The 27,576-nt window shown below is 36.7% G+C and overlaps 1 protein-coding gene across 1 annotated transcript in view; it reads left to right on the plus strand.

Moving 5' to 3' along the window:
- MAGI2 (membrane associated guanylate kinase, WW and PDZ domain containing 2) overlaps positions 1–27,576 on the plus strand; it is a 701,446-nt gene that overhangs the window by 268,398 nt on the left and 405,472 nt on the right. The window contains exon 5 of the mRNA XM_027773307.1: positions 19,855–19,912. Coding sequence (XP_027629108.1) covers positions 19,855–19,912 — 58 coding nt within the window. The remainder of the gene's footprint in view (positions 1–19,854; positions 19,913–27,576) is intronic.

The following is a 27,576-nucleotide window of genomic DNA, read 5'->3' on the forward strand; positions in this document are numbered from 1 at the left end:
TCATCCCGTAAGGGCGGTCCAGTGAGGATACTGCCACAGCCGCCCACTGAATCGAACTGTGGCACCCTCTGTTGCCATTAGAAAAAAATTCTCCACTGTTGCTACTTTTTTGCATCACTAACCTCAGATGCAAAATGCTGGCAGGTTGTGTCTTACTGCCCCAGTCCATGCCACAGGTTCATGGCCCTTGTTCCCAAATTTCCAGGGAAGTCAGGACCCATCTCCCACTAAGCCTACATCATGATTATATGTAGAAGCTGAAACAGTTGATCTCAGAGAAGGTGAGATGAGAGTAGTGGTCACCAGAGGCAGAGGAATCCAGGAGAGTAGGGGCTTAGGGAACTGTTGGTGAACGAATTCCAGAATTTCTTTCTGGAGAGATGAAATGTTCTGCAATTACAATATTTAGAATGTCCTAAAAGTTACTTTACTATGCAAGTTACAGTGGCTAAAATGGTAAATTTAATAGTATGTGAACTTTATCTCAAAAAAAAAACATTAAAAAAAGACTGGAATTCTATAAATAAACAAGGTCATAATCACGTGTAATGCACCCATGCTTCAGCTACAGAAATAGAGGTTGTGCACTTGAATTACCAACTTACCTCCTGGTTCTAATCATCCATTTTATTATTACATCTTAAGTACTCTCCTGGATGTGTCCTGTGTACTAATGATATGAATATCAAGGTTATGAGTACCTGATTAAGTTTTTCCCAAAATATATTATAGGTAGAATATTGTTTCTCCATTTTGACCCTCCAGTGGCTTCCAATTACTTAAGACTCTTCAATATAGCATTCAAAAAAAAATTCTATGAATTGATCTACATTAAATATATAGCCTTTTCTCTCATTATTTTCTTACCTTTTTTTTTTTTTTTGAGAGGTTTTTGCTATAGGGCATGTGCGCTCGCCAGACAGACAGAGACATAGAGACAGAAAGCAAGAAATCACCCCCCCATGGGGGATGGTCACACCACAGTCCCTTCTCCTCCATTCTCCTCTCAGGATCTTGGGCACAAATGCACACGCGCCCGGCGTGAGTTTTAAGCCACTGGGTCCGGGACGCGAACCACGGTCGACTACGTGGGAGTCCAGCGACATAGCCATTAGGCTAACTGCTGGTTCCCTCTCTCATTATTTTCTAACATGAATTTTCTATTCCAGTTAAGATAATTACCTTACAACTTACATGCATCACTTTTGTCAGTCCTCTGTAAAATTTTCTAACATGAATTTTCTATTCCAGTTAAGGTAATTACCTTACAACTGACATGCATCACTTTTGCCATTCCTCTGTAAAGCTATTCATTCATCCCATCTACTTCTCAGCTCTTATCTGAATGGATCTTGTTTTTTCCCCAAATAGCACCGTGCTACTATCCTTTGTCTTCTTCATGATTCTACTTGAGAATTGATGAGATTGTAAAGGCATCATAAAGGTACCCTTATTGTGAAATCATACAATATTTATGTCTGCTTGTCATACCTGCGCCTTTATTTATAAATGCTCTCGGTAGATCCATTTCTACCTTTACCTATAGATGTTTTATCCCTCCAAGTAGACTAAATTACTTAGAGGCCAGGATTATATTTTCTAAGTAATCCCTTCTGCCATATCTAGCATGTTCAATACAGGCCCTCCTATCATTCTGTGGACCAGCTGAGCAGGTATCTGTCCTGTTGTAGTTCTCACTCTGCACTTACAAGGAGTTGGGGATCTGAAAGCTGATGCTGCTGAGATGTTTATTCTCTTCCCCCATCACTAACTTCATGCAAATCCTTTTATCATTTCACAAATAATACACACTTCCTATTGCATAGGAGCCAGGTAAAGGTGACTCAGCCCAAATGCACTGTCATTACTAGAAATTCCCTGAAACGCATGCACAGAGGAAGTCAGAAGTCACTGTCAGAGAAAACGATGTCATGATCATGCCCTGAAAGAGTGAAATCGCCTGTGCTATGGCATAGAATCTTCTCACGCTTTGCTAAGTTAAAACTGAAAAGACATGTGACTCATTTAAGAATCTGATTATTTTGTCATTGTCACAGGATGACTTATTAATTGGGCAGTAAATTTGCAAAATGCCCTTGTGAATACAAACAAAATGTGTCTTTTGTAGGGTAAGTCAAAACTGATGCCTGTTTGTCACACACAGTTTCTTTCCGACGCTGTCAAGGAGTTTTTGAGAGAGTGCATTTTGGCAGATGGCAGTACAGTTCAAATAAGATGAAATAAGCTTCCAAGTACATCTATATTTCCTTGTCATGCAAATGCCAGACGAATTTTTAAAGTTCTTAAATGTTTCTCTCTGAGTATCCTCATAAATATAACTCATGTTATTATATAAATACTGAACATTAAAGTGTGACTCTAATGTTGGCTGAGATAATATGTATTGATATATTTCTGTACAACTGAAGCAGATATTCACTCTATCTATTGTACAAAGAATCCAGTACAAAAAAGATTTGGAAATACTGAACTTAGACTTTCACTGAAGAGCAATATGGAAAGAGTTTCAGAGTTCTGGGGTGTTTCTCATAAAGGGTGGGTGCCCGATGGCTGCGGAGCACAGGTGGCCAAGTCTTGCCTTGCATGTGGCTTTTCATATTTTCTATTGATATTTAGAACATTAGGAATCCTCAGAAAAAAAACAGTCTAGAATGCTACTAAAGGGGTTGCAGCACTGCTGTATCCCATCCTTACTAAGAAACCTAAATTCTCATTCTGACATCGGGTATATTAATTTTCCCCCATGCAGTTTTTAGAAGGCTCAACTGAGGTGGTTGCATAAAGCAATCCTTTACGGTTATCAGTACCTGATACATTGTATCAATAGATTATATACATTATAACTAATTTTAGTATTCCTGTGTGCTAATAACTGAGGTAAGATAGAAAGGACACGAAAAATGTTAAAAATAATGCACTGGGATAGGAACATAAATAGCCTTTATTGCAACTAAATGCCTTTTTTAAAATGTAGAGTAAGTCTCCCTCAATAAGAATTATCAGGTAAATAGTGACTTGATTTCACAACACAGTTCAAAGGGCATGTCTCTATAAAGCATCTACTGTCCACTCCAGTCTCACTCTAAAGGATCATTCCTTCATTTGAGCACTGGTGCGTACTTTTGCCGTAACACATCGCAGCTTACAGAATCTCACTTGTTTATGTGAGTGTCTCCCCATAACTATATAGTGATTCACCCTTGACATAGCTCTAAGAACAATATTCAATAAATGTTGGGCAAATTAATAACAACTTTTACTGTTGAAATATGGACTTATATGGGAATAAAATTTAAGAAGAGCATTGATCTCTCTATCTTGCCACTATGATGTATATGAAGTCTGGTAGAAATGGAAATGAATCAAATCATATCTGAAAAATCTTCATTTCTATGAGTTACCTTTGTATTTTATTGATTTGTATGTATTTTGCGGAGGCTAAGATTTTGGGGACCTTCATTTATAGTAAATTCTTTATTTTTTGAGAAGAATAGTTTGAGAAAAGTTTGGGATCTGTCTGAATGATACTAGATGTTGTCTGTGTGCCAAATGTGAAAGAATATGTCTGAAGTATACAATGCAGTGTTGTTTGCAAAATTAAACTTCAGAAAAAAATGTAAACTTTTGCCAAGCATTATTTAATCCATGGCTTTGTAAAATGTAGTAAAGTGTAGGATTATGAGTCTGGTCACTAAAATCACACAATATCTATAAGGGGAAATGAAAGTTACTGTGTCACCCAAAATAATGTCACTCAACTTTTGATGCTTTGTTTTTGTAGTCTTTACTAACACATTTTCTTTTAATCCTATATGCTTTTCTAACACCCGTGTTAGAATGATCACAGGTAGAAGTTAGGTTTATTAAATATGGCCAATATGAACTTTTCTTTTTCTCCTCAACCCCAATCCAGCACACCTGGAAAGATAAGAAATACGGGCAAACACTGTCACTACCATAATACATAACTAAACATTGAATTAATTGATAAAGAACATAAAATAACAGCTACAGTATTAAAGTCTCAGGTAACCAAAATTCCTTCTGTGCTACCCAGATATGCAGGGACTTCAAAAAGTTTGTGGAAAATGGAAATGAAGTATGAGTTTATTTTGGTGCCAAAAAAAGGTTGAAATGTATGTGTGTGTTTTTAAAAAATAAACATTTTCCATGGACTTGTTGAAGACCCTTTGTATTTATCTGGGGCTGCTCCGCAGAGGCAGGCACAAGACATTTTATCTTTCCTAGGGCCATAGCAAATGCATAATCTCATTAATTTACTTTAACCAATACCTATTTTGAGCACCTAATATAGGTGCCTCTGGAGACTTTGAGAATACAACGAAGAGACACTCCCTGTCTTCAAGTTTCTCACCAATAAAGATTATTTTCTTTTTTCCCATCCTTTCTTTTATTCGTTCTTTTGGCATCTCACTGTTTTAGTTTTTCAATTGTAATTTCTGATGTATATGTAATCATTGTACATCTTTGTTGGATACGAAATGGTTTTCAAAGTACGCATACAATGTCTGATAATCAGATCAAAGATATACACATACTCATCATTTTTTAAAAATTATATTACAATAAGTTGTGCACATACTCTTTCTGGGTCCTTCACCATTCTCTTTTTCTTTGTTTCTCATAGAGTCCACATCAGTCTGTCTCGTGGCACCTGGTCCTAATGAGTTTTCCAACTCTCACCTCTCATTCTGAAACTTCCTAAAATCACAGAGCAGTGCTAAAGCTATCTCTTTTCTATCTCTCTGAGGCTGCTGAGGATAACTTGATAAATTTATTAACCCTGATAAAGGAAACACTTTCAGGTTCTTCAGTATCTTTTATTTATATTCCAAATTCTTTTTAAAAAAACTTTTTCTAGCACAGTAATTCTAGAACACAGATTTTCTCTTTTACTTAGAAGTGTTATTTCTCCGTGACAATAACTGAGTGATCTTTGAGCAGAAATAGTCAATTTTTTAAAAATCATTTCAGATTTTTCTAAAAGCAAAATGTCACTTGATCCATCAAAGAGAATGTTCTAATGAAAATATCATTATTATCTTAATTATAGTTGTTACTTTGAGGCTGTATTTATAGTACTGGTGTAATTTTGATTTGGGAACTAAAGAAATAATTTTATTGCTTGTTAGTTATTTTTCTAATGAAAGGCATCTTTGAAGAGTCATTTATATATCTGTACATTAAACAGAACATTATAATGAGGCAAAATCATATTTATTTTCAGGTGGTTTTCTTTATGGACTCCAACTATAATTCCTTTGTACTAGTTTGTACCTTCTTTATAAACTAGGTCCCTTCTCCCAGTTCAAGGCTAAATTGTTCAATGTCTATCTCTTTATTCAAGACAAGTTTCCATAGGTAGAAAAGAATAAAAAGGCTCCTCCTATTAATAATTTTCCAATCTCATTTTCTCTATATTTTATGCTGTTCCAAGGAAACGTCTTCTTTTAATATTTATGAGGCAAATAGGTTCCTTATTTTTACCTGCCACACACTCTTAGTGTGGGCCCCAGTTTTTTCCATCACTCGCTAGTCTTGCAAGCCCTCTTATTACTGTTCATATAGTTACTACCACTGAGTCTGACAGTGATGACAGTGACCATCGTGAAGACAAAGCAACAACAGCCATGGTAGTAATAATAGTAGAACCTACTACAACAGCTCCCCCAAAAGTACATATTATGAAAAAAAAATTTAAAAAACTATGCATGCATTTCAAAAATTCTTGCACTAAAAGAAACGTGTATTCTAATTCCATTTTTCTACATTTTTGAAATCCTCTTGTATTTATTGAGCACCAAGCATATTAGGTATGTTACATTTTGATTTCTTACATTGAGCAGGTTAAAAACACTAAGGTTTGGACCAGCAGGTGGTATGGTGGTGAAGGAGCTGGACTTCCACGTGGTTGACCAAAGTCAGAGCTCCAGACCTGATAGCTTGAAAACCATGTTGGGCATGTGGCAGGTGACATGGTGGTTAAAGGTGCTGGATTCCCACATGGCCGACTGTGGCTTGAGTCCCAGACCTGGCAGCTCGCTTTCTCACTTTCTCTCACTTTCATACTCTTTCTCTCTCTCACGTATGCACCCTGTTTCTCTCTGGTCAAAATTAAATAAATAAATAAGTAAAAGTTCAATAAAAAATAATTTTAAAAAAATAATTATTAAAAAAAAAAGAAGAAAAAGAAGAAAAATAAAATTATGTTGGGCAGGTGTACGTGCCCAAAATCCCAGGAGGAGAATGGAGGAGAAGGGGTTGTGCTTTGATCATCAGCTGGGGGGTGCAATTTCTCATTTTCCTCTCTCTGGTGAGTACATGTGGCCTATGGCAAAAACCTAAAAGACAAACAGAGCAACAACAACAACGGCTTATCCAGGAAACTCAGCAGTCAGATCAGGTTTGTTTGACACCAGAGTCTGACATAGTTTTGTCAAATATATTTACTTAAATGCTTAATTTTTATTTTGTACCTTTGGGTCATCAGAAAAGTCATGATGTATTTTTCTATTCATGGCTTCTCTGATGACCCAATATTATAGCCAGGTTGGTATTTACAACTACAACTCAGGTACAAGGAAAGGTTTTTATTTTACTTTTACACAGCTAATATATTGTTTTGGAGCTCTCATGGCTTGTGATGGAGGATGAAAAACGTAAACTTGCCAATTAAAGATCTATTTTTTTTTTTAGTTTAAAGCAGCATTATTTGGGAAAAGAGGATATTTCATCTATTTTAAAGTTTAAATTCCCGTAAGGCTTTTCTCCAATGTGTCCCCCTCTCCTCTCCTAAGACAGTGCCAAGTAGAAATAGGAGTGAGTACCCTGAGTGATGAGGATGGGCCTGTGGTCTGCCTGCGGTTTTCTCTCTTTGCTGGGCTTTGCTGCAGAGTAGCTTAGGCCTGCTGACATTGTGGTCTCTGTCGTGCAACTTTGGTAGGAAGGGCTGACTCCACACTGAACCTTCTTTCCCAGGGCTTTTCACCACTCAGAGCACGTGGATGTCGCACATTGAGTCCTGCTCCTCTTTACATCCCATTTAAGCGAGCCTCCATCCCCTAAGATAAATGACTGCTTAAATAGAAGGAAAGCCACACAGAAAGAACTGTGAAAAAGAAAAATATGTTAATGTACTTAAAAGGGATTATCACGGTCACATGCCAGTCTCTGTATCCTGTGGATATCAGGGTAGATCCTGAAAATGCTAACTCAGAAAAATTTGAGACCAAATTGAAAATGTAGCCCAAGACCTTGACCCAAGAATTACATTAATTAAGAACAATTTAGTTGGTAATATTCAGTATACAAATCAACGTACAGTTTTTCAAATATTTTAGAGGTGCCGGTGCTCACCATGGAAAGAGAGAAAAAGTGAGAAAGTACTGCCCCCTGGGAGAGGGTCACATTGTACTCTCTTCCCCTTTTCTCCTTTCGGGATTGCGGGCACACATATGCACCCACGTAGCGTGTTTTCTCAAGCCACTGTTTCCTGGACTTAAATCAAGCGTAGTCACCCATGTAGGATCCAGCCTCCTAAACCATCATGCTATTGGCTGGCCCAAGTTGATATTTTCAATGCTTTCTGCCTCTGAAGGCCTGTATAGATCAAAAATTTGTGATTTTTTGTATTAGACCATGTGACCCTCTAGAACTCTCTTGGCTTCCTTTGCCCACTCCCACGGCTGTTTAACGGTTTGGATTTATATAGGTGGGATCTTGCACAGTTGCTGAGTCCTACATCACATCACACCGCCCCTGAGTGTAATATACACACAGCCCAGTTGTTACCACAAGCACAAATCACAGCTCCACTTGGGCCTTTAACATTTCCTGAAAACTTGGCATGTACGTTAGACAAGCCTACAGGGCAGCCTAATTTGTGGGATTGACTGGCTCTTTACATGCCGAGGAACCCAAGCTGAGACAGACTCTGACAGCTTTATATGGGTAATATTTTTCGCTGGGGTGAAGTGCTCTCCAAGAATTTTCCCAGTGTGTTAGGAGTCAGGATGCCTTGCAGACACAGCAGGCCCCATGTTTTCTATTCCAGATCCCTTTATATTTTGTGGATTTAGTACAGTGAAGGACATTAGGAACTCTCACCTGCAGCGTTTCCCGTGTTCTTTTGTTTTCTTCTACGGAAGCAAAGCCGTAGTGCAGTGATGCTGTTAATGGCAAATCCTCTCATTTTTTTTATATTACCATATTATACCTTGCTGCTGGCCTTTATAATTTTATCAAAAGGGATTTTGTGTTTCAGTAGGAAGAAATTGCATCTCCCTCATCCTGATATCTAGTCCTCTGTGTTAGACTGCTGTAGAGGAAGGACCAGCTAAATAGGAGCAGGTCCATTTAAACTACAGTGGCCAGATCTCTGGGATAAATACTCTGCCCTCGGTACAAGGTGCTTACTGTCAGCAGCCATTGCTCTGTGTGTGTGTGTGTGGGGGGGTGGATCTGGAAATCAAAGATTTGTACTGAAGTTACAGCACTTCTCTCTCTGAGCAAAATACCATATTTGAAGTACATGCTTATGATAGGTACCGGTTCAATGTGTGCTAATAGACACTTTGTGGCTTTTTATAGGGCTGGTATTACAATATTTCAAGATTGATTATAACCTAGGAAGATGTATTTGTAACATTTACATTATTCACATTCCTCACATTTCGGCGTGCTTATGTCCTTTCAAATCAATATTCAATGTACTATCTTGCGAAGATGAAGGGGATCGTGGTTCCAAGATCTCCACATAGGGATGAAGCTAAAATAATGTACACAGGCAATTATTTCAGTAAAGAACATTTGAACAACCCTACATATAAATCTAACTTGATGGCTGAATGTGAGAATGACAATCATTACATTTTAACAGACAGGGACATTGCCTTCAATTAATAGCAAATAGGGAATCAGAACTCTGTTACAGTTGCCACTAAATAGTCAGCCTACTCCTTTCATGCCATGGGAAAAGCATTCCCTTGTCTTATCTCTCAACTCTCATTACCTTTGACACCCTGTGATCTGTCTGTGATAGATATCACTGAAAATGATACACAGTATCTACTTGGAACAAGTGTAAGACTGCATTGTCAGTTTAGTCAGATTGTTCATGTTTAAAGGTGTTCTGCAACCCAATCCAAAAATATGGAAGCTCTCCTCCCTTTCTCCACCCAAATAACATTGACAATTAGTGTTTTTATTGATTTTTCTTTTCAAGCATCTTTTTCAAAACTGTAGATGAATGACTTCGTTGTTCTGACAGAAATACACAGAGCTCAGTAGACCAGATAAAGTAGGAAATCTATGACAACCCCATGTCACCCCCATTTGAGACATGTCCAGCTTGCTTATCTAAAAAGCATGCAAGTCTCTTAGGGTCTATGAGTTTATAGCAAAAGCAAAATTGATGTTACATTTAGTGGCATGTAAAATTGTCATGATGCTGCTTACATTGAGTTGTGGAAGATGCTGCAGACAGTACCACCATAGATTTTGCTAATCTTCTCTGTAAATTTCAGTTAGCAGCCCTAGTTCTGTGCTCAGTCTGATGTGTTTCACTGTCTAAGTGGCATTTTAATTAAACAGTGCTCTGAGGCTGCATATTAAACAGAAAATGAAATTAGGGCATATTCCTAAAAAGAATTCAGTTTGTCTAATATAATAAACAAAGGTAAATTTTAAATTCCATTTCCCCAAATCCTTACTGTATTGATGTTAGAGATTTATTAATAGTTGGCCCCAGAGTTTAAGAACAGTAGGATTTTCTTATATATATATCTAGTTCATTAAATTAAAAAAAAAGCTATTACACTAGAAAAATATTCATTTTGTGAATTCACCCCAAAATACCCAATTGACAAATGTGTTGCTGGCTTTTCACATTAGGATTATCTAAATCAATTATTAATTAATTATACCATGAAATATAACAGCCTGCAATTCTAAGCACTTCAAAAATCACCTGAGGGTTTAGTGGCGTAAAATATGCATGTACTTTTCCCAATAGCCTGTACCATAAATTGTAACAAATTAGTAATTTGTGAAATTATTTGTTTAGTGACTGGCTCCACCTGAACCCATTCATTTCATGAGTGTTGTGACTTGTCACTTTACCCGTATAGCCTAGAGCTGTGCCTTGGTCTGAGTGGGTTATCAGATCATTCTTGAATGAAAAAAGGGTCTTCCACAATGTTAGGTTATAAGAAATATATTAAGTACTGGCATCAGTAATGTATTGCAAATTTCACTTTAGACTAATATGAACAAATCTCATCAAGAATACCTTGGTAACATATGTTAAGAAATAAATTTATTTGGAATATTCTGTATAATTGTATCCTTTATGAACAATAAGCTCATGAAATCATGGTCGATATTCTTTTAGTCCATTATAATACTATAATGATTAAATACACAGGTTGCATCCACAAGATAATATGAATTAAATGTCATCATTAAGAAATACAACTTGGTTCTTTGCACTGTAAAACTAGAAAAGTTTCTGCTCTTAGATCTCACAAATGAATACTTCATGGCTTTTACTTTATTTTTTTTCTTCTTTTTTTTGGAGAGATTTTTGTTATAGGATGTGTGCGCTCACCAGAAAGACAGAGAGAGACAGAGAAACAGAAAGCAAGAAATCACCCCCCCACACACCCCTAGGGGAGATATCCACACTGCAATCCCTTCTCTTCCATTCTCCTCTCGGGATCTTGGGCACACATGCACACATGCCCAGCGTGAGTTTAAGGCACTGGGTCCAGGACTCGAACTGTGGTCAACTACATGGGAGTCCAGCGACATAGCTATTATGCCAACTGCTGGTCCCCATGGCTTTTATTTATATGATATTGACTGGGTTTGTGCTCTTTCATGTGGACAATATCTGAGGAAGATAAAAGAGAACAGGATATTAAAAAACAGCATTTTGCATTTGATTTTTTTTGGTTCTTTAGTTTTCGTTTCATTGTTTATATTCCTGACTGAATGAAATAAAGTTCTCTGGTGAAGAGGAGAAAATTTGAATCTTGATACACAGGAAAAGATTCAACAGGATATACTCCCTATCTTAATTTTATTTTGGGAAATGGAACTGTGGTTAGCTTATCACTAATGTATGGGTTTTCTTAATAACTAAGAATCTATTCAGGATTTACTTTTATAATTGTGAGTGCATTTCTGAGTAAAGGAAAAGGAGAAAAATTATACAATAGAATTTAGTAAGCAAAATGTCATATTTTGTATATTTATTTTGGCATAGTACATTTCTTTTTTATTGGTATTAGGATATGTGTGCTTGCTGAGGAAAACTTCAGACAGAGAAAGAGGAAAAGTGAGAATTCACCACAACCCCTCTCCCAGGGGATGGATGGCCACGCTGCAGTCTCTTCTCTATTTTCTCTGGGGATTGTGGGCATGCATGCACATGTGCCCGATGTTTCTCTAGCTCACAGGTCTAGGACTCAAAACCACTGAGTTGGCCATGTGAGACCAGCACTTTAAGTACTGCCACCTGCTGGCTCATCTAAAATACATTTCTTACAAACCTAAAAACTACTTAGGAACAAATGTATAACCTTACTACGAAAACTTATTTATATTTCTTAATTTGTATACTACATATACAGCAAAAATAAAAAGTACTAGAGGGAAAGACTTTTATATGAGAATTAACTTTTTTACCATACTGTATACTCTATGCTATATTCCTTAACCTAAATTGTAATGGCATTATCTCTAAAACACAATCTAACAAGACCCTCAGTATTAAGAGGAAAGAAAGAAGAATGGCTACTCTAAATAAAACAATATGTGCTTTGTTTTTCAGAGTTAAAGATTTTTGTCTTCTCTTGAGTTGTTGACAAGTCCAAGTACCTACTATTTGAACAGAATCCTAACCTTTTTCCCGGCCTTAAGTCTTAAGCAAAGGTCCCTTAATACTTTTTGATTTTGATTTATTAAAACTAAAAATGCCTTTCTTGAAATTAAGAAAATATATTTAAAAATACCTATTTAATGACCATAGTAAGCTATATAGCCCCAGCCAGGTGCTATTTTATAGTATATTCATTCTACTCACAGAGTTCCATGCATAAAGTCAAACATGAATTCAAAGATATGTATAAATCAGCTGGACTTACTATGAAAAGTAGTTAGATTAATTAAGATATTTTGTGAATCAGTAAAATGGGGGGGGCAGGGAGGAATGGAAAGCAATTCCAGATACCAGGGACAGTGTGGGAGGAGAGTGGGAAGTGACAGAGGGTGAGAAATGAGGAGATATATATATATATCCACGCACAAATATATATGTTGTGTGTGTGTGTAGATTTATATATATATATAAGGAAGAAGAAATGGGAAATGATTTGGTGACGATAACATGTCTGATTAAGATACTATACAGTCGGGAACCAGCAGTTAGCGTAATGGCTATGTCACTGGACTCCCACGTAGTCGACCGCAGTTCACGTCCCGGACCCGGTGGCTTTAAAACTCAAGCCGCGCACGTGTGCATGTGTGCCCAAGATTCCGAGAGGAGAATGGAAGAGAAGGGATTGCGGCGTGACCATCCCCCCCTGGGGGGGTGATTTCTCACTTTCTGTCTCTATGTTTCTATGTTTCTCTCTGTCTGGCGAGCGCATGCACCCTATAGTGAAAACCTCTCAAAAAAAAAAAGATACTATACAGTGTATTCCAGATGGGAAATCACATTTTGCATGCTGTGATGATGTTCAGTGAATGAATGTAAAATAAATTTTTAAAAAAGGAAGAAAAGAAACCTACGAGACATTGATGAAAGAATTAAAGAAGATCCAAACAGTGAAAAAAAAAAATATAGATTTGAAGAAAATAGTCTCCCTTCTGACTTCTGATTCCTGTTCCTGTCTCAAGTATCTTAATATTTGCATGATTTCTAAATTGGTCTGCCTTTCAGGCTTTGGAGAAAATTTTAAACTGCCCGACAGAATGAACCTCTATATAACCTTACATAAATTAATATAATCTATGCCTGCCGTGACCTAGACAAGATATTTCCTCCTGGAAAAGAAATAAAACCCGGGAACCAGCAGTTAGTGTAATAGCTATGTCACTGGATTCCCACGTAGTTGACCGTGGTTCACGTCCCGGACCCGGTGGCTTAGAACTCGTGCCGGGCGCGTGTGCGTGCATGCCCAAGATCCCAAGAGGAGAATGGAGGAGAAGGGATTGGAGCGTGACCATCCCCCCTGGGGGGTGATTTCTCGCTTTCTGTCTCTCTGTCTCTCTCTGTCTGTCTGGCGAGCGCACGCGCCCTATAGCAAAAACCTCTCAAAAAAAAAAAAAAAAAAACAGAAACAAAACCCTATTCCTAGGATTCAGGACACAGCAGCACTTAAACAAGAATGCTTGGACAAAAACAACAACAAAAAAGGTAAAAAATAGAAAAATAAAAAAATTCTTTCTTAGAAATATCTATTTTAAAAACAACACAATATGTAAAATGAATACAAATGCAGAAATACCATATTCTCATTTTCTTTAAAAGTTTAACACTATCCAGATGAATTAAGTGCTATATGTATCTGACAGCACATTAATATGAGGAGACATCAAAAAGTTCACAGAAAAATAGAATTAAAGAGTGAGTTTATTCTGATAAAAAATATGAAATTCATGCAAAAATATGAAATCTTACCATTATATGCAATTTTTCCTGGACTTTTGAAGACCCCTCTTTAACATACACACATGCACACACACACACATACACACACACCATGAAGTGTGAGTAGAAGTCATCTAATCAATAGTGAGAATAAATGGAGTAGCTTTTCTCAATGTTTTCATTTTATTTTTTATTTATTTTATTTTATACATTCTATCACTATACATAATTTAACTTATAAAGTGAATTTACCCAATATAAATAATTTATTTTATATTTTCCCAAAAAATGCAAAAACAGTACAAAATGTTTCCATATATAGATCCATGTACTTACTGTTTGAACAGAATCCCAACCTGTTTCCTGGCTTTAAATTTCCTGTAATGTTAACAACTTACATCAATGTAATTACTGAAACCAAGAAATTAACATTCATGTTGACTATTAACTGATCTACAAACCTTGTTTGAATTTTTCCAGTTATCCTACTAATGACCTTCTTCAGGTCAAGATTCAGTTCATTATCTCACAATATATTAGTCAACCCATGATTCCACAGTCTTTTTTATGACCTTGACACTGTCAAAGAGTACTGGTCAGGGGACCAGGACTTGGCTAATGGTTATGTTACTGGACTAGCATGTAATTGACCTCAGTTCGAGTCCCAGACCAGGTGGCTTAAACTCACGCCAGGCGCGTGTGTATGTGTGCCCACGATCCCAAGAGGAGAATGGAGGAGAAGGGATTGCAGCGTGGCCATCTCGCTGAGGGAAGGGGTGATTTCTCACTTTCTATCTCTCTCTCTCTGTCTTTCTGGTGAGCATATGCGTGCTATAGTAAAAACCACTCAAAGAAAAAAAAAAAAGACTACTAGCCAGTTATTATCCAGAATGTTCCTTCATTTGCATTTGTCAGATGTTTTCTTGTAATAAAAATGAGTTTGTTTTTGTCAAGAATACTATAGGGTGAGGTTGTGCTCTTAGAAGTGTTTGATATCAGAATGTTGATACCTTTTTACTCGTGTTAACCTTGGATCAAGACTATTATTGCAGATGTTATTTATTAAGTATTCCATCATTTGGTCGGATAAGGAGTGTCTATTTCATGCCATTGGAGCCTTTCTTTCCTCTGTCCTTATTTATTTTTTAGAAACAGAGTTTTGCTATGTTTTCCAGGCAGCCTTGAACTTGAAATCTTCCTGTCTCAGCTTCCTCAAGAGCTGGGATTACAGGTGTATGCTAACATCTCTAGCTTTTTCTTTATTTTTTTTCATCTTTTTTTTTATTTAATCTTCTTTATATTACATTGGATTACATATAACTTTACAGTGTATTACATTGCTTTTTCAAAAGGGAAGGCCATGCATGTCAGTCAGTACAGAGACATTAATCTCCCCACTTCAACATTCAATATCTTTTCTATGTTTTCCCCAATCATTATTATTATTATTCTAATTATTTTTTAAAACAGCCAATCGTTATTTCTCATTTTGCTTGTAAAAATACTTTGCCCATCTTGAAATACTTCGCAGACCAATCCAGTTGAGAATACTATACATGTCATCATCAACAGTAAAAAAGCCATATCTGTTTCTCACTAACGTCCTGCCTCTCTATTGTTCACTTGCTATCTTTCTCTATCCTCTTCTCTTCACTTCCCCCATTCCACACTGTCCTATGCTTTTTCTTTATTTTAAAAACTTTTTTCTTGTAACTATAATAAACATGCTTGTGGTACTTCTTTGTCTCTCTAGGTGGGCTCTGTATCTACCAAAGCTGTCAAACATCAGGCCATATCTGATTAATCTGTAGCCTCAACCCAAAGGTAGCATTACATTGACTAGCCAGACCAAGTAACCTAGATCTATTTTGAAGAAAAAGAAATGGGTCAATAAATTATTTTGGGAGCTGGGATACAAAACTTGGAAACTAAGAGGTCAAAATAGTGATGACAGTGCTTATTATAAAAAGTAACATGGATTTGGGAACCAGCAGTTAGTGTAATGGCTATGTCGCTGGACTCCCACGTAGTTGACTGCGGTTCGCGTCCCGGACCCGGTGGCTTAAAATTCACGCTGGGCGTGTGTCCACGCATGCCCAAGATCACAAGAGGAGAATGGAGGAGAAGGGATTGTGGCGTGACCATCCCCCATGGGGGGTGATTTCTCGCTTTCTGTCTCTAAGTCTCTGTCTTGTCTGTCTGGCGAGCGCACGCGCCCTATAGCAAAAACCTCTCCAAAAAAAAAAAAAAAAGTAACATGGAGTCAGGAATGGAGTGGCCATTCCAGAACACATGCAAAATGAACAAGCAGACATAGCTGGTCAGTAAAAGAGAAGGAAGGATAGACACAGAGAGAAAGAGACACAAACACACCAAGGTAAAGAAGTTTAAACAACAGACCATGAGAGAGGGACAAAATAGATGCTTATAAGATATCCCAAGATACCCTGTGCTATGTGCTATGTTCTTTACAAGGGTCTATTGTAATATTTGGGTCCCATTTCCATAAGAAATACTACCCTTGGATTTCTGCAAGCTTCTCATTTTGAGCCTAAAAACTGCTTTTTGTGAGCTATCGTAAAGTGTTGCCAGTTTTCCGTAATGAAAATGGGTCTATCAAATACATAAATAAATAAATACAAAGAAGGAGAGAGAGGAAAGAAAGAAAGAATGAACAAACAAACAAAGAAGAAAAAATTTTTGTACGGTGGTTGTGGCAGAATCCAAGCAAAACTGGATGTTCCTTTAATCATTTCATTCTATTCTAATTTTACAAAGCTGAAATGACTGACTACAAATTAATCTAGACATTTGCACAGACTTCTGTGGAGTAGGACTATCTAATCACTGAATTTGTTCCATGGTCCCACGGTCTGAAGGAAATCTCAATTAAAACAGTCCTTAATGCAGCATTAACCTTGCGTGATCTTAAGTGTTCGTTTTTCTCTCTTCCATAGTATCTGTTATTCTTTCATCAGTGTGACCTTAATCATCCACAGATTTGTCAAGTATTATTGAATACAGTATTCTAAGCAACCCAAGACCCAAGAGCTGCAAGCAATATGCTTGCCTGATTGGGCAAACAGTGTAATATTGGACATTTCTTTTTCTTACTTGTTAGCTTAATTGAAAGAAGAATTAAATGTTACTTTAAAAATTAATACAAGTCCAAATATCTTATTTTTTACAGTGAAAGATAATTCCTAACTTTTTAAAAACTTTTTATTATCTAGAAGGTGTGTACTATTCAATTTATAAACTTCATTTTATTCTATGTCTTGTCTTTTTATGAGTGACGAAAACTTGTGAACATTTTTGGAACATTGTAAACATCTCATTAAAGGGAATTCTTACAAATATACATATATACATGTACTGGCAGACACACACACACACACACACACACACACACACACTGTCACATTCTCACATACACGCACACACGTCTTTGTTAAACAATGCTTGTAGATTTTTATAGCCAATCTACCACATTTATAAATGAAGCAATGGATGTATGTAATTGGTTTCTTGTAACATCCTTCCATGAGTCCCTTGAAAATATTTAAAATGAACCAAATGACAGCTTATTGTCATGAACAATAGGGCAGCAGTGTAGCATTTTGTCAAAGACCACTAATAGTCAATATTAAAGTACAAGTGCATATAATATATAATTTTGTTTTGGTACAAATTAATAGTTTACTTTGGAAATATGAAACAAACCAACAAGCAAACAAAGCATAACTGATAACTTATGAAAAGCAAAACAGATTCCCACTAAATTCTGATGAGGACTTCATGATGACACATGCAAACATACATAGTAGATTTTTCTGAGTTCCTGTAGCATTGTATATCTGACAGAGATTTTTTAAAAATCAGTAAGCTCTGTACTCTAGGATACATTGCTTAGAACTAGTAATTTAATCAAAAGGAGCCAAAGAAAAATAAGTGAGGAAATAGTTTATATTATAAAATATCAAATTAAGTTTTCATTTTAATTGGCAAATTCTCCAATGACTTCAGGGATTTGGTGAAAACCACCTGGAAGTTATTCTCTTTAATCTAAATTAAGCGGTATTTATGCTATGTTAAACAGTGTTTCTGAATATATATTTAAATTAGTTAAGATTGCTGGAAAGAGTACAAGGATTTTAAATCCTGAGTTGTTAGGATAAAATGAGTTAGTACATGGAAAGTCCGTTACTACCAAATCATTATCAATTCTCAGTAAAGGTATGCTCTTACTACCATTCCAAAAGGATTTCTTAATGTACTCTACATGTTGGTATTACATGTTTATTAAGATAGTTCTTTTACTATGAGTCACATGTTTGAATGCAGAAATGCTAATGTTCTATTATAAAGAGTCTCCTCAGCTCTGCTTGCAGTGCTGTGGATAAGAAGGCATTTGTATCAGAGTAACTTTCTCAAATTGCAGAAATTATGAATCCCTGAACCTTCAGGTCCATAAAAGTTTTGAATAAGGACCTTTGGATTACAAATGGCTACTCTTTTGTAAGTGAATGTAAACTAGACACAAATCAAAAGTCAGGAAAGGATATGTGTCCTTTAATCCAAAATTCCACCTCTAAGAATTTAGCATGGCTCAATTATTAGGAAATTAGAAGATCTAAGTTTTGGTAAGACCGGCAGAGATGATTCATAATGGATAAAAGTGAGAAAGTCTCAAATGGTTCAATAATAGAAAATTGGAATGGAATTACAGCCATCTGGACTCTATACCACAAATTACTCCCACTTCACTTAAAAGTGACTTTGTGTAGTAATGCTAATTCCCACATGGCTGACCACAATTGGAATCCTGGTCTTGGCTGCTTGAAAAACACCCAGGGCACCTGTGTGTATCTTCCCCACATCCAAATGGGATGGAGAAATGGAGGAAAAAAGATTATGGCTTGATCACACCTCATTGAGGGTCGCTTTCTCTCTCTCTCGCCCTCTCATTCTGACAAGTGCACACACTCTGATAATTTAGGAAGGAAGGAAGGAAGGAAGGAAGGAAGGAAGGAAGGAAGGAAGGAAGGAAAGATGAAGCTATAAAGATAATATGCACCATATAAAATAATTTCTAAAAAGTATTGGGATACGTATGTTTATATTTATGTGTGCAATTTGTGTGTGTGTGGGTGTATGCACTATTTGAAAGATACTCACTAAAATATAAACGGTGATTATCACTGGATGGAAAGATTGCAGGTAATTTTAATTTTCTTTTTATAACTGTGTTTTGTCTACAGTGATATGTTACTACTACAATAATACAACTTTTAAATTTCACCTTACTATATTATTTAAGCATGTCAATATATCCTAGATTTTGAAATCGATGTATTAAAGTTAATATATATCAAAAATGATAATATTCTTGATATTTATATAGGAGTTCATAATTATCAACACTGTGTTTTTTAGAAGACACTATTATGAAGTAAATCCCAGTTTTCAAACAGCATGATTTCACCCATAATAGCATTTCTAAATATTATTGATATTTTTAATGTGTGTGAGCATATATATTAAAATTAGCTGTAGAGAACTGGAAGTATGATCTACATTGTCAAGGAGGTTATGTTTAGAATCTTAGACTTGTTTTCTGAAATATGCCAGAGAGTATATTGGTAGCATTCAATTTCTGACCCATGTGGAGGGAACAGCAAGCTTGCCATCTCAAATAGTGGGATGCCAATTGAGCATTTATAATGTCTTTGTTTCAGTCATGAGAAACAATTTGCTCTCCTCAGAAAATATGATCTTTATCCTGAAATGCTCCTTTTAACAATACAAATAAATAAGAGAGCCGTATGCACTTTCAGGGAAGCAGTTGGCCGTCTGTATTGCACCAATGGTGATAACGTGAGGGGGTGCCATCCTACTGCTTGGCGTGGGATAAACAGCTAGACCCAGCAGTATATCTGCAGAGAAGAGAGCTCTGTTTTAACTGCCAATTTTCAAGTCGGTGCTTCTTATAGTTCCTACAATATGTGACTGAAATTTGGTGCTGACTCCAGATGCTTTATTCCACTTTGGAGTAGATCATTTCTGCAATCCATGAACAATTAAATTCTATTACTTTTTATTAGAAATTGTGATATCTCTTCTTTATTTACTGAAAGAAATAACTCTTTATTTTTCAGAGCTTCCATATGGCTGGGAAAAAATCGATGATCCCATATATGGCACTTATTATGTTGAGTAAGTCTCTAAGTGTGATATTAACTTGTTATTAATATGTTGTGAAATTGTGTTATTATTTCATCTATCGGACAGGTGTGGTTAACAGCCCTTTTATTTCCTCTCATCTTACTTTGAAGTATCCACACAGACTCGAGCAGCACTAGCTAGCTGTTTCTTGCCTTTCCAGCTGGCTAATTTGTCATTTCTTTCCTTTGACTCATGATTCTCAGACACCAATTGGAAAAGTGTGTTTCACACTGTCCTCTAAATGAGTGATAATTAAAGATACCGAAGCAAATGCCTTTCATTTTGCAATCAAAATGTTGGGAACTGACTGGTTGTGCTAAAGAGATGTTCTATTAAACCAGACTTCAAAGTCAATGAAATAAATCATCCATACATTCCAGATGAAGGATAAAATAAAATTTTGATTTGTTTTCTCTGTTAGGACCCCATTGCAAGTCAATAGTAGTCTTTCAGTAGATTAGACTTTTATGTTACCTATTTAAAATAGTGTTGCATTAATATATCTTATCATAGTATCAATTGTCCCTTCTAAATATTTTTTTATCAGAATAAAGAATTGACTAGGGATTAAATTACAGACTTATTTTTTCTCTTAGGAAAACCAAGTAACAGTTGTCATTTTCAAAAGCCAAATAGTTTATATATTTGGTTGTCAAAAGAGTCAGGATGTTATTTGTCTGTTTTTCTATGCAAACATGTGTCATGACTTTTCTGACAACCCAGTATTTTACATAACCCAGAAAATTTAACATTATGTTTAATAAATAAATTTATTATTTGTATCTATGGTATAAAGTTCCTAAAGTATTCCTGATAGAAAGTTAAATACCCGAGAAATACAGTGAATGAACGAAAGACCTTCGCATTACTCATCAGGCTCTACCTCTGTGTTCTTTCACTACGTTCTGTTTGGCAGTAATAATCTAGATAGTCAAGGTTACAGATGAATGGTTTTACTGCTAAATTGTTTCTGTAACAATATTCAGTTACTGAGCTTTCCTGAGGTGTCAAGCTCCTCTTTGCACTGGAAATGCACAAATAAGTAAGACCTCTGTACTCTCTGCCCCTGGGCATCTCCCTCAGCCGTGTTTGTCTTGAATGCTTTGACCCATCATTTTCATTTGAAAAAGCTCCAGTTCAGGCACCGCAATCATTTCCAGACTCACAGTCAAAGTGGACTCAGCTCATTAACCACATCCGATCTTCTAATATACTACCCGATGTCTAATGTCAGGTGGCTCCTCAATAAATATAGGAAGCAAGATAAACACAGAGATGTATTGCTAATTGCAAACGTAGCAGGAAATCATTTATAAATAGTTATAAAGCCTCTGAGTTTCACTAAACTGCTAATTGATTTCAATGCCCATATATTTTAATAGTAAAATATCCAGTTCCTGAATAAATTTAGCAGTATATTTTCAATGAATGCTGGCTTTGCTTACCTCACTCAGTCATGGCGTATGGCATCTAAGCCTAGTACTTCTGTTATCTAAAGTAATTCCATTTAAGGAAGGAAAACTGGGGTGTTAGACATACCGTACTGCATCCTAATACATTTTCTTGCAGAGTTATTGAGTACAAACCGTTTCCTTGGTTTAGATGTTGGCAACTCCATAAAGATTCTGATAACAAATATTTTAGGGGCCACCCAGGCACCACCACAGCTACTCATCTCTGCCTTTACATTTTGAAAACAACTGTAAGCAATGGTTAAATGAATGGGCAGAACTATGTTCTAATAAAACTATTTATAGAAATAGGCAGCTGGTCAGATTTGATCTATAGATGACTCTTTGCTGATCCCTACCCTATTTCTATGCTTCAGATTGCTCTTTCATGTCCTTAACTCCTTTCAAGCTGCCTTTCAATGCAGACAACTGTGTTTCCCTCAAACCTTTCTTCTCTGCCCTAATCATCTATTAGAAAGGTGAGACACCCACAGGTCAGAAAACTGTGCTTCTCACCTTCTTGATCTTTGAGGTGTGCGTTCTCTAAGTAAAAATCTGCTCTAGGTAGACTTATCATTAATTACCAAGTTGTCCTTGTTGTTTAGATACTCCAAATGGTTGTGTTTATATTTGTTTTTGCTTAAGTTAAACGTCTCTCTGTATTTCTTCACTATGTTTTCCATATATCACAGCCATAGTCAGAAAATTTTTCAGAATTTAGTCGGTCACATATTACAAATATTATTAGATTGGATTGACATGTTGATTCATTTTAGATTTCAAGTCGTTATGAGGTTATCCATACAGTCAAAATAGTTTATTTCCTTCTAGTTGTATCCAATCTTACTATTTCTATGGTGTTATCCCCATTCTATGATAAAGTATATCCATTTCAGTAATTAGGTATATGTGTGTATCAGGCCAAGCAGAAAACTAAGACAAATAAATTGATAACTAAAACTTAAAGATAATGCTAAGTGTTATTCACAATGCCTAAGTCCTTGAATCAACCTAAGTGTCCCAAAACTGACAAATGGGTTAGGATATTTATATATATATATATATAAACCAGATTATGAAAGACTAATATTGTATGTCCCCAATGCACATGCACCAAATGTCTGCACTCTGTGGTGGAAACTGAAAGACTCAATAGCCTAAAACAGTTATTTTATGATCATTTCATTAAAAATGGGAGGGACTAGGTGAGGGGTTTGTGAGAAAATAGACCCAAGAGTACATGTATAAAAGAAGAAGCTATGAGATGGTGTACCACAACAGAGTAGAAAATATAGACACTTAATACATATTTTTAAAAAACACAAATTAATAGAAATCATGAATAAATAAATAGAGGCTGACACTATAATCTGTAGTTAGGGATGTTGGACCCCACATGGCAATTTGAATGCTAGCCCTGGTGGCTTGAAAAGCATACCTGGTACATTTGTGCACATTCCCCAAAACTCAACAGATTGGATAAATGGAGGCAAAAGGATCGGCAGTGTAACCATGCCCCATTGAGGCGTACTTTCTTCCTCTCCCCTTCTCTCTCTGTCTCTTTGTCCTTCTCTGGAGAATGTACATGCCCTTTGGCAATTTAAATTACAAACAAATATAATACTAAGTAGAATATTATAGTAATAATTCTTAAAAATGCATTTTTGGGAAAAATCAGTATTATTAAAATATGTCAACTTATTTTATATAATTTATGCATTACCTGAAATGATAGATATGTTCCATCACAACAACGACAACTTGTCAAATACAGTGTTTTCACTGGAATACACTTACTTACCCAGTTTGTTTTAATTGTTTATCTAATCTATTATACTACATTTTTCACAAGGCATATATTGACTCTAAATAATACTATTGTTTATGGAAATGACATGAATTCATATGTAAACATAGAGATGTTTCATCACTTTCCATTCATAGGATGTTTTTACTGGGGGAAAAAGTCACCTAATTTATTATAGTTAACTGTACAGAAAAGCAGTAAATGTCTGGTCTAAATTAAGGTGCTGTAAGAACTTTTCCAGTATAGATATTATCAATATATGTATTGGTCAAGGTTTTCCACAGAAACAGAAACAACAGAATAAATATTTATATAAAAAGGGAATTTATTATGTCACACAACCACAGAGTAGTTAATTAAGTCCTACAATAAGTTGTCTATAATCTGGAAAAGTAGCTTAAAAAAAAAAGACCCTGAAGCAGGGAACCTGGTACAGTTCTAGTGTGAGGCCTGAAGAGGACCCTTGGGAGATTCTGAAGCAGGAAAGCTGTGCAGTTCCAGTCTAAGGCCTCAAGGGGGACATCAAGAGGTCACAGACCCTAGTGCCCTGTGGCAGCCATAGGTATATGTACAGAGTCCAAAGCTGGATTCTGTCTGGTTGGAGGAGTGCAAGCACCAGGAGCTGTGAGAATAATGCAGCCAAGGGCAGAGTGGAGGGAAAAGGATGGAGCAGGCAATGTGTAGGAATAGAACACTCAGCATGCTCTGGAAGGAAGGAGACAGAAAAAGAGAGGGGAAATACTGGGTCATTGGCAAAATCATGATGTATTTTTTTTCCTATACAAAAATGTGTCACGACTTTTCTCATGACCCAATAGAACCCCGCTTCCTTTGTTCCGCCCATGCACCCAGATGATTTGGTGGTGCCCACCAACACTGAAGGCAGATCTTCCTCTTACAACCCCTGATACACATGGCAATCTCATTTGACAACACTTTCACAGACATGCTTAGAGACAATGTTTCACAAATCTTCCAAGCATCCTTCAATCTAATCAAGTTGACACCCCAAATTAACTATCACAATATAAAATATGAACTTTTTTTTTTTTATTCTTTTTTTTTTTTTTTTGGAGAGATTTTCACTGTAGGGCGCGTGCGCTCGCCAGACAGACAGAGAGAGACATAGAGACAGAAAGCGAGAAATCACCCCCCAGGGGGGATGGTCACGCCGCAATCCCTTCTCCTCCATTCTCCTCTCGGGATCTTGGGCACGCACGCACACGTGCCCGGCGTGAGTTTTAAGCCACCGGGTCCGGGACGTGACCCGCGGTCGACTACATGGGAGTCCAGCGACATAGCCATTACGCTAACTGCTGGTTCCCTAAAATATGAACTTTATAGATTATGATGCTGTAATGATTATAGTAACAACATTAATGCCAAAACTATATGAAATCTGTTTTAAATCTGTAATATTTAATTAATATAACAAAGTAAAGTTGTCTTTATTACAAATCTATAGTAAAGCATATGTTGATTCATTGATGTTATTAATGACAATGGGCAATAGATTCTCTATTATATTTTTCCATCTAAACACACACATTTATGCAGGTGAAAGTTACAAGATATAAAAAATATTCCACCTTCTTGCCCTTACCAATAAATAAGTAAGCCTATACATGGCTATACATGAACTGGCCCCATAATACAGCATCTAAGCCTAATGGCATAGGATCACACATGGCTGACTACAGTTAAAATCCCCAGGCTTGAAAAACATACTAGGCACATGTATGTGTACTCCAAGTCATGATGGAATGGAGAAATGAAGGGAAAAGCATTACCACTTGATCACATTCCATTGGGAGTTACTTTCTCTCTCTCTCATGCCATCTAGAAATTAAGAACCAAAAAAAAAAAAAAAAGCCTATTCAGGGACACATAGGGACACTATAGGTCCAACATAGCAGTCAGTCAGTCTCTTCAAATAGACCAGCAACAGAAAACAGAGCTGCAGAGCAGGCTCCCTGTTGTCAGTAGGGCACGTCAGATTGAAATCAGTCTCGTGCCTCTGGAAAAGTTACACGAACACATTTTCCCATCAGCCGCAGGCAGGCAGGAGGAATTCCAGCAGTCGATAGCAGAAAAGAGTTTATCTATCTAGAAACCAAAGAATTTGGATTGAACAGGTTCTGACCGTATCACTGACCTTATCCTAATATGCCATAATTCTGTCCCCCTACAAATTTACTGTTAAGAGTGTAGATTTTATATATTCAGGAGTCAGAAAAGTCATCATCCTCATATCATCCAAACAGTTAACACATATTAAATGCTTACTATATGTCATGAACTGGGTTAAGTGCTCACATTTATAATTCTCCATAGTGATAATAAGGAAAATTGTCTTAAGTTGATGGATGAGGAAACCCTGACAGAGGAAGTTAAGTAACTTTCCAAATATCACACATTATTGAGATGAACAGTGAAATCTAAACCCAGGTAATGTAACTGCAGACGCAGATTCCAAACTCTCACTCAAAACGCCTTCCATAAACTTACCATTTATAATCTGTAAGGATCTAAGCAAGCCTTTGAGGCTCATCACCAGAGAAGAATAAGGATTCCCTCAAGAACATCTCCTCCCTGACTAGAAGTCTGGTACATGTGACACAGGATGTCTGACAGTGACATGTCATGGAGCACACACAGCCCTGTGAGGTGGGCTCAACACCCTGCCCAAACTTTGTGAGCCACCAACTCCACTGCCCACTGCTTCAGTGGGGCCTGGACAACATGGTCACTGGGAGCAAGACCTGTAAAGAGGCATTCTTACTGTGCAGAATAGGATGTTCACACATCTGTGGAGCAGCTCTGGATTTTAGAGAACAATGGACTCTACTCAACACCTTTACTTATTTCATCTTCAGACACAGCAAACAGATCAAGTTGCTGCTCCGTGTTACAGCAAAAAGAATTTAGCTCCATTTTTTCCTGACAGATACCAAATCCAGGATAGTGCAGCACTTGGCAATACATTAAGAATTCCTAAAGTTGCTAACTAGAGATGTAACTGTCACTGTTATAAAGAAAGGAAAAAAATGTTAATGGAAAAAGTGTAAAATGTAGAGTTGAACAGCTGTGACTTTTGTACAAATGTGGTTTTCTCTCCTCTTTCGTGAAATTATGTCGGCTGGATACATTTTGGGTTTAACGGCAGCTACACAATTTGCTTAACTAGCTAGACCAGAAGACACAATTTCCTGGGACAGCTTTCGTGCAAAGCCTCCTCCTCTGGCACAGAGAAGCAAACCATATAACTATAGTTAAAATGATAGTGGGGACTGGCAGATGTGATTTTCATGTAAAGGTTTTACAAGTTTTTTCATGTGGTGTCACACATCTGCTACTATAAACACTACTTGTGTGAAATTCCAGAAAGTATGGAAATTACCATGTAATATCTTCAATGTAACATTTAATGTAAAATAAAAATTACATTTATTTCATGATTAATAGAGAATATTCTTTATGATATAGCAAGTCAGAAAGTAGTTGGAAAGTACTTTTAACTCAATATCCTATCTTAAGAATGCTTCTCTCCTTCATATCTTTGAGTACTTTTCTAAATTTTCCAAGAAAAAAATTCTTTCTGGGGGACCAGCAGTTAGCATAATGGCAATGTTGCTGAACTCCCATGTAGCTGACTGTGGTTTGAGTCCTGGACCCGGTGACTTAAACTCACGCTGGGCACATGTGCGTGCATGCCCAAGATCCTGAGAGCAGAATGGAGGAGAAGGGATTGTGGTGTGGCCATCCCCCGCTGGGGGGTGATTTCTCGCTTTCTATCTCTCTGTCTCTCCCTGTCTTTCTGGTGAGCACACGTGCCTTATAGCAAAAACCTCTCCAAAAAAAAAAAAAAAAAAGGAAAAGAAAAAAATTCTTTCTAAAGTTAGAATTTTTAAAAGTCAGCATACATGTACAACATTTCCAATTAGAGGTAAATGTAAACGAATACGCTTTGAAAATCTTGATTTAGGAAAAAAAATATTTGCCTAAGCTGAAAGTAACTTTTCAAACTGCTCTCAGTTTTTTTCCTTCAGTCTTCAAAATCTAGAAAACTTGGGACCAGCAGATAGTGTAGTGCTTATGTTGCTGAACTCCCATGTAGTCGAGTGTGGTTCAAATCCTGGACCTGGCGACTTTAAACTCACGCAGGGTGTGTGTATGCGCATGCCCAAATTCCCGAGAGGAGACTGAAGAAGTGATTGTAGTGTGGCCATCTGCCCTGGAGGAAGTTTTCTCTTTCTGTCTCTCTGTTCTCTGTCTCTCTGGCAAGTGCACATGCCCTACAGCAAAAAAATCTCTAAAAAGAGAAAAAATAAAACAAATTTTTTCAGCTTTTTAAAACAGCTAACAAAGAAATTCCTTCCCTAACTTAAAAATATATG

This window comes from Tupaia chinensis, unplaced genomic scaffold (assembly GCF_000334495.1).
Source record: "Tupaia chinensis unplaced genomic scaffold, TupChi_1.0 Scaffold000044_1, whole genome shotgun sequence".
NCBI lineage: Eukaryota > Metazoa > Chordata > Mammalia > Scandentia > Tupaiidae > Tupaia > Tupaia belangeri.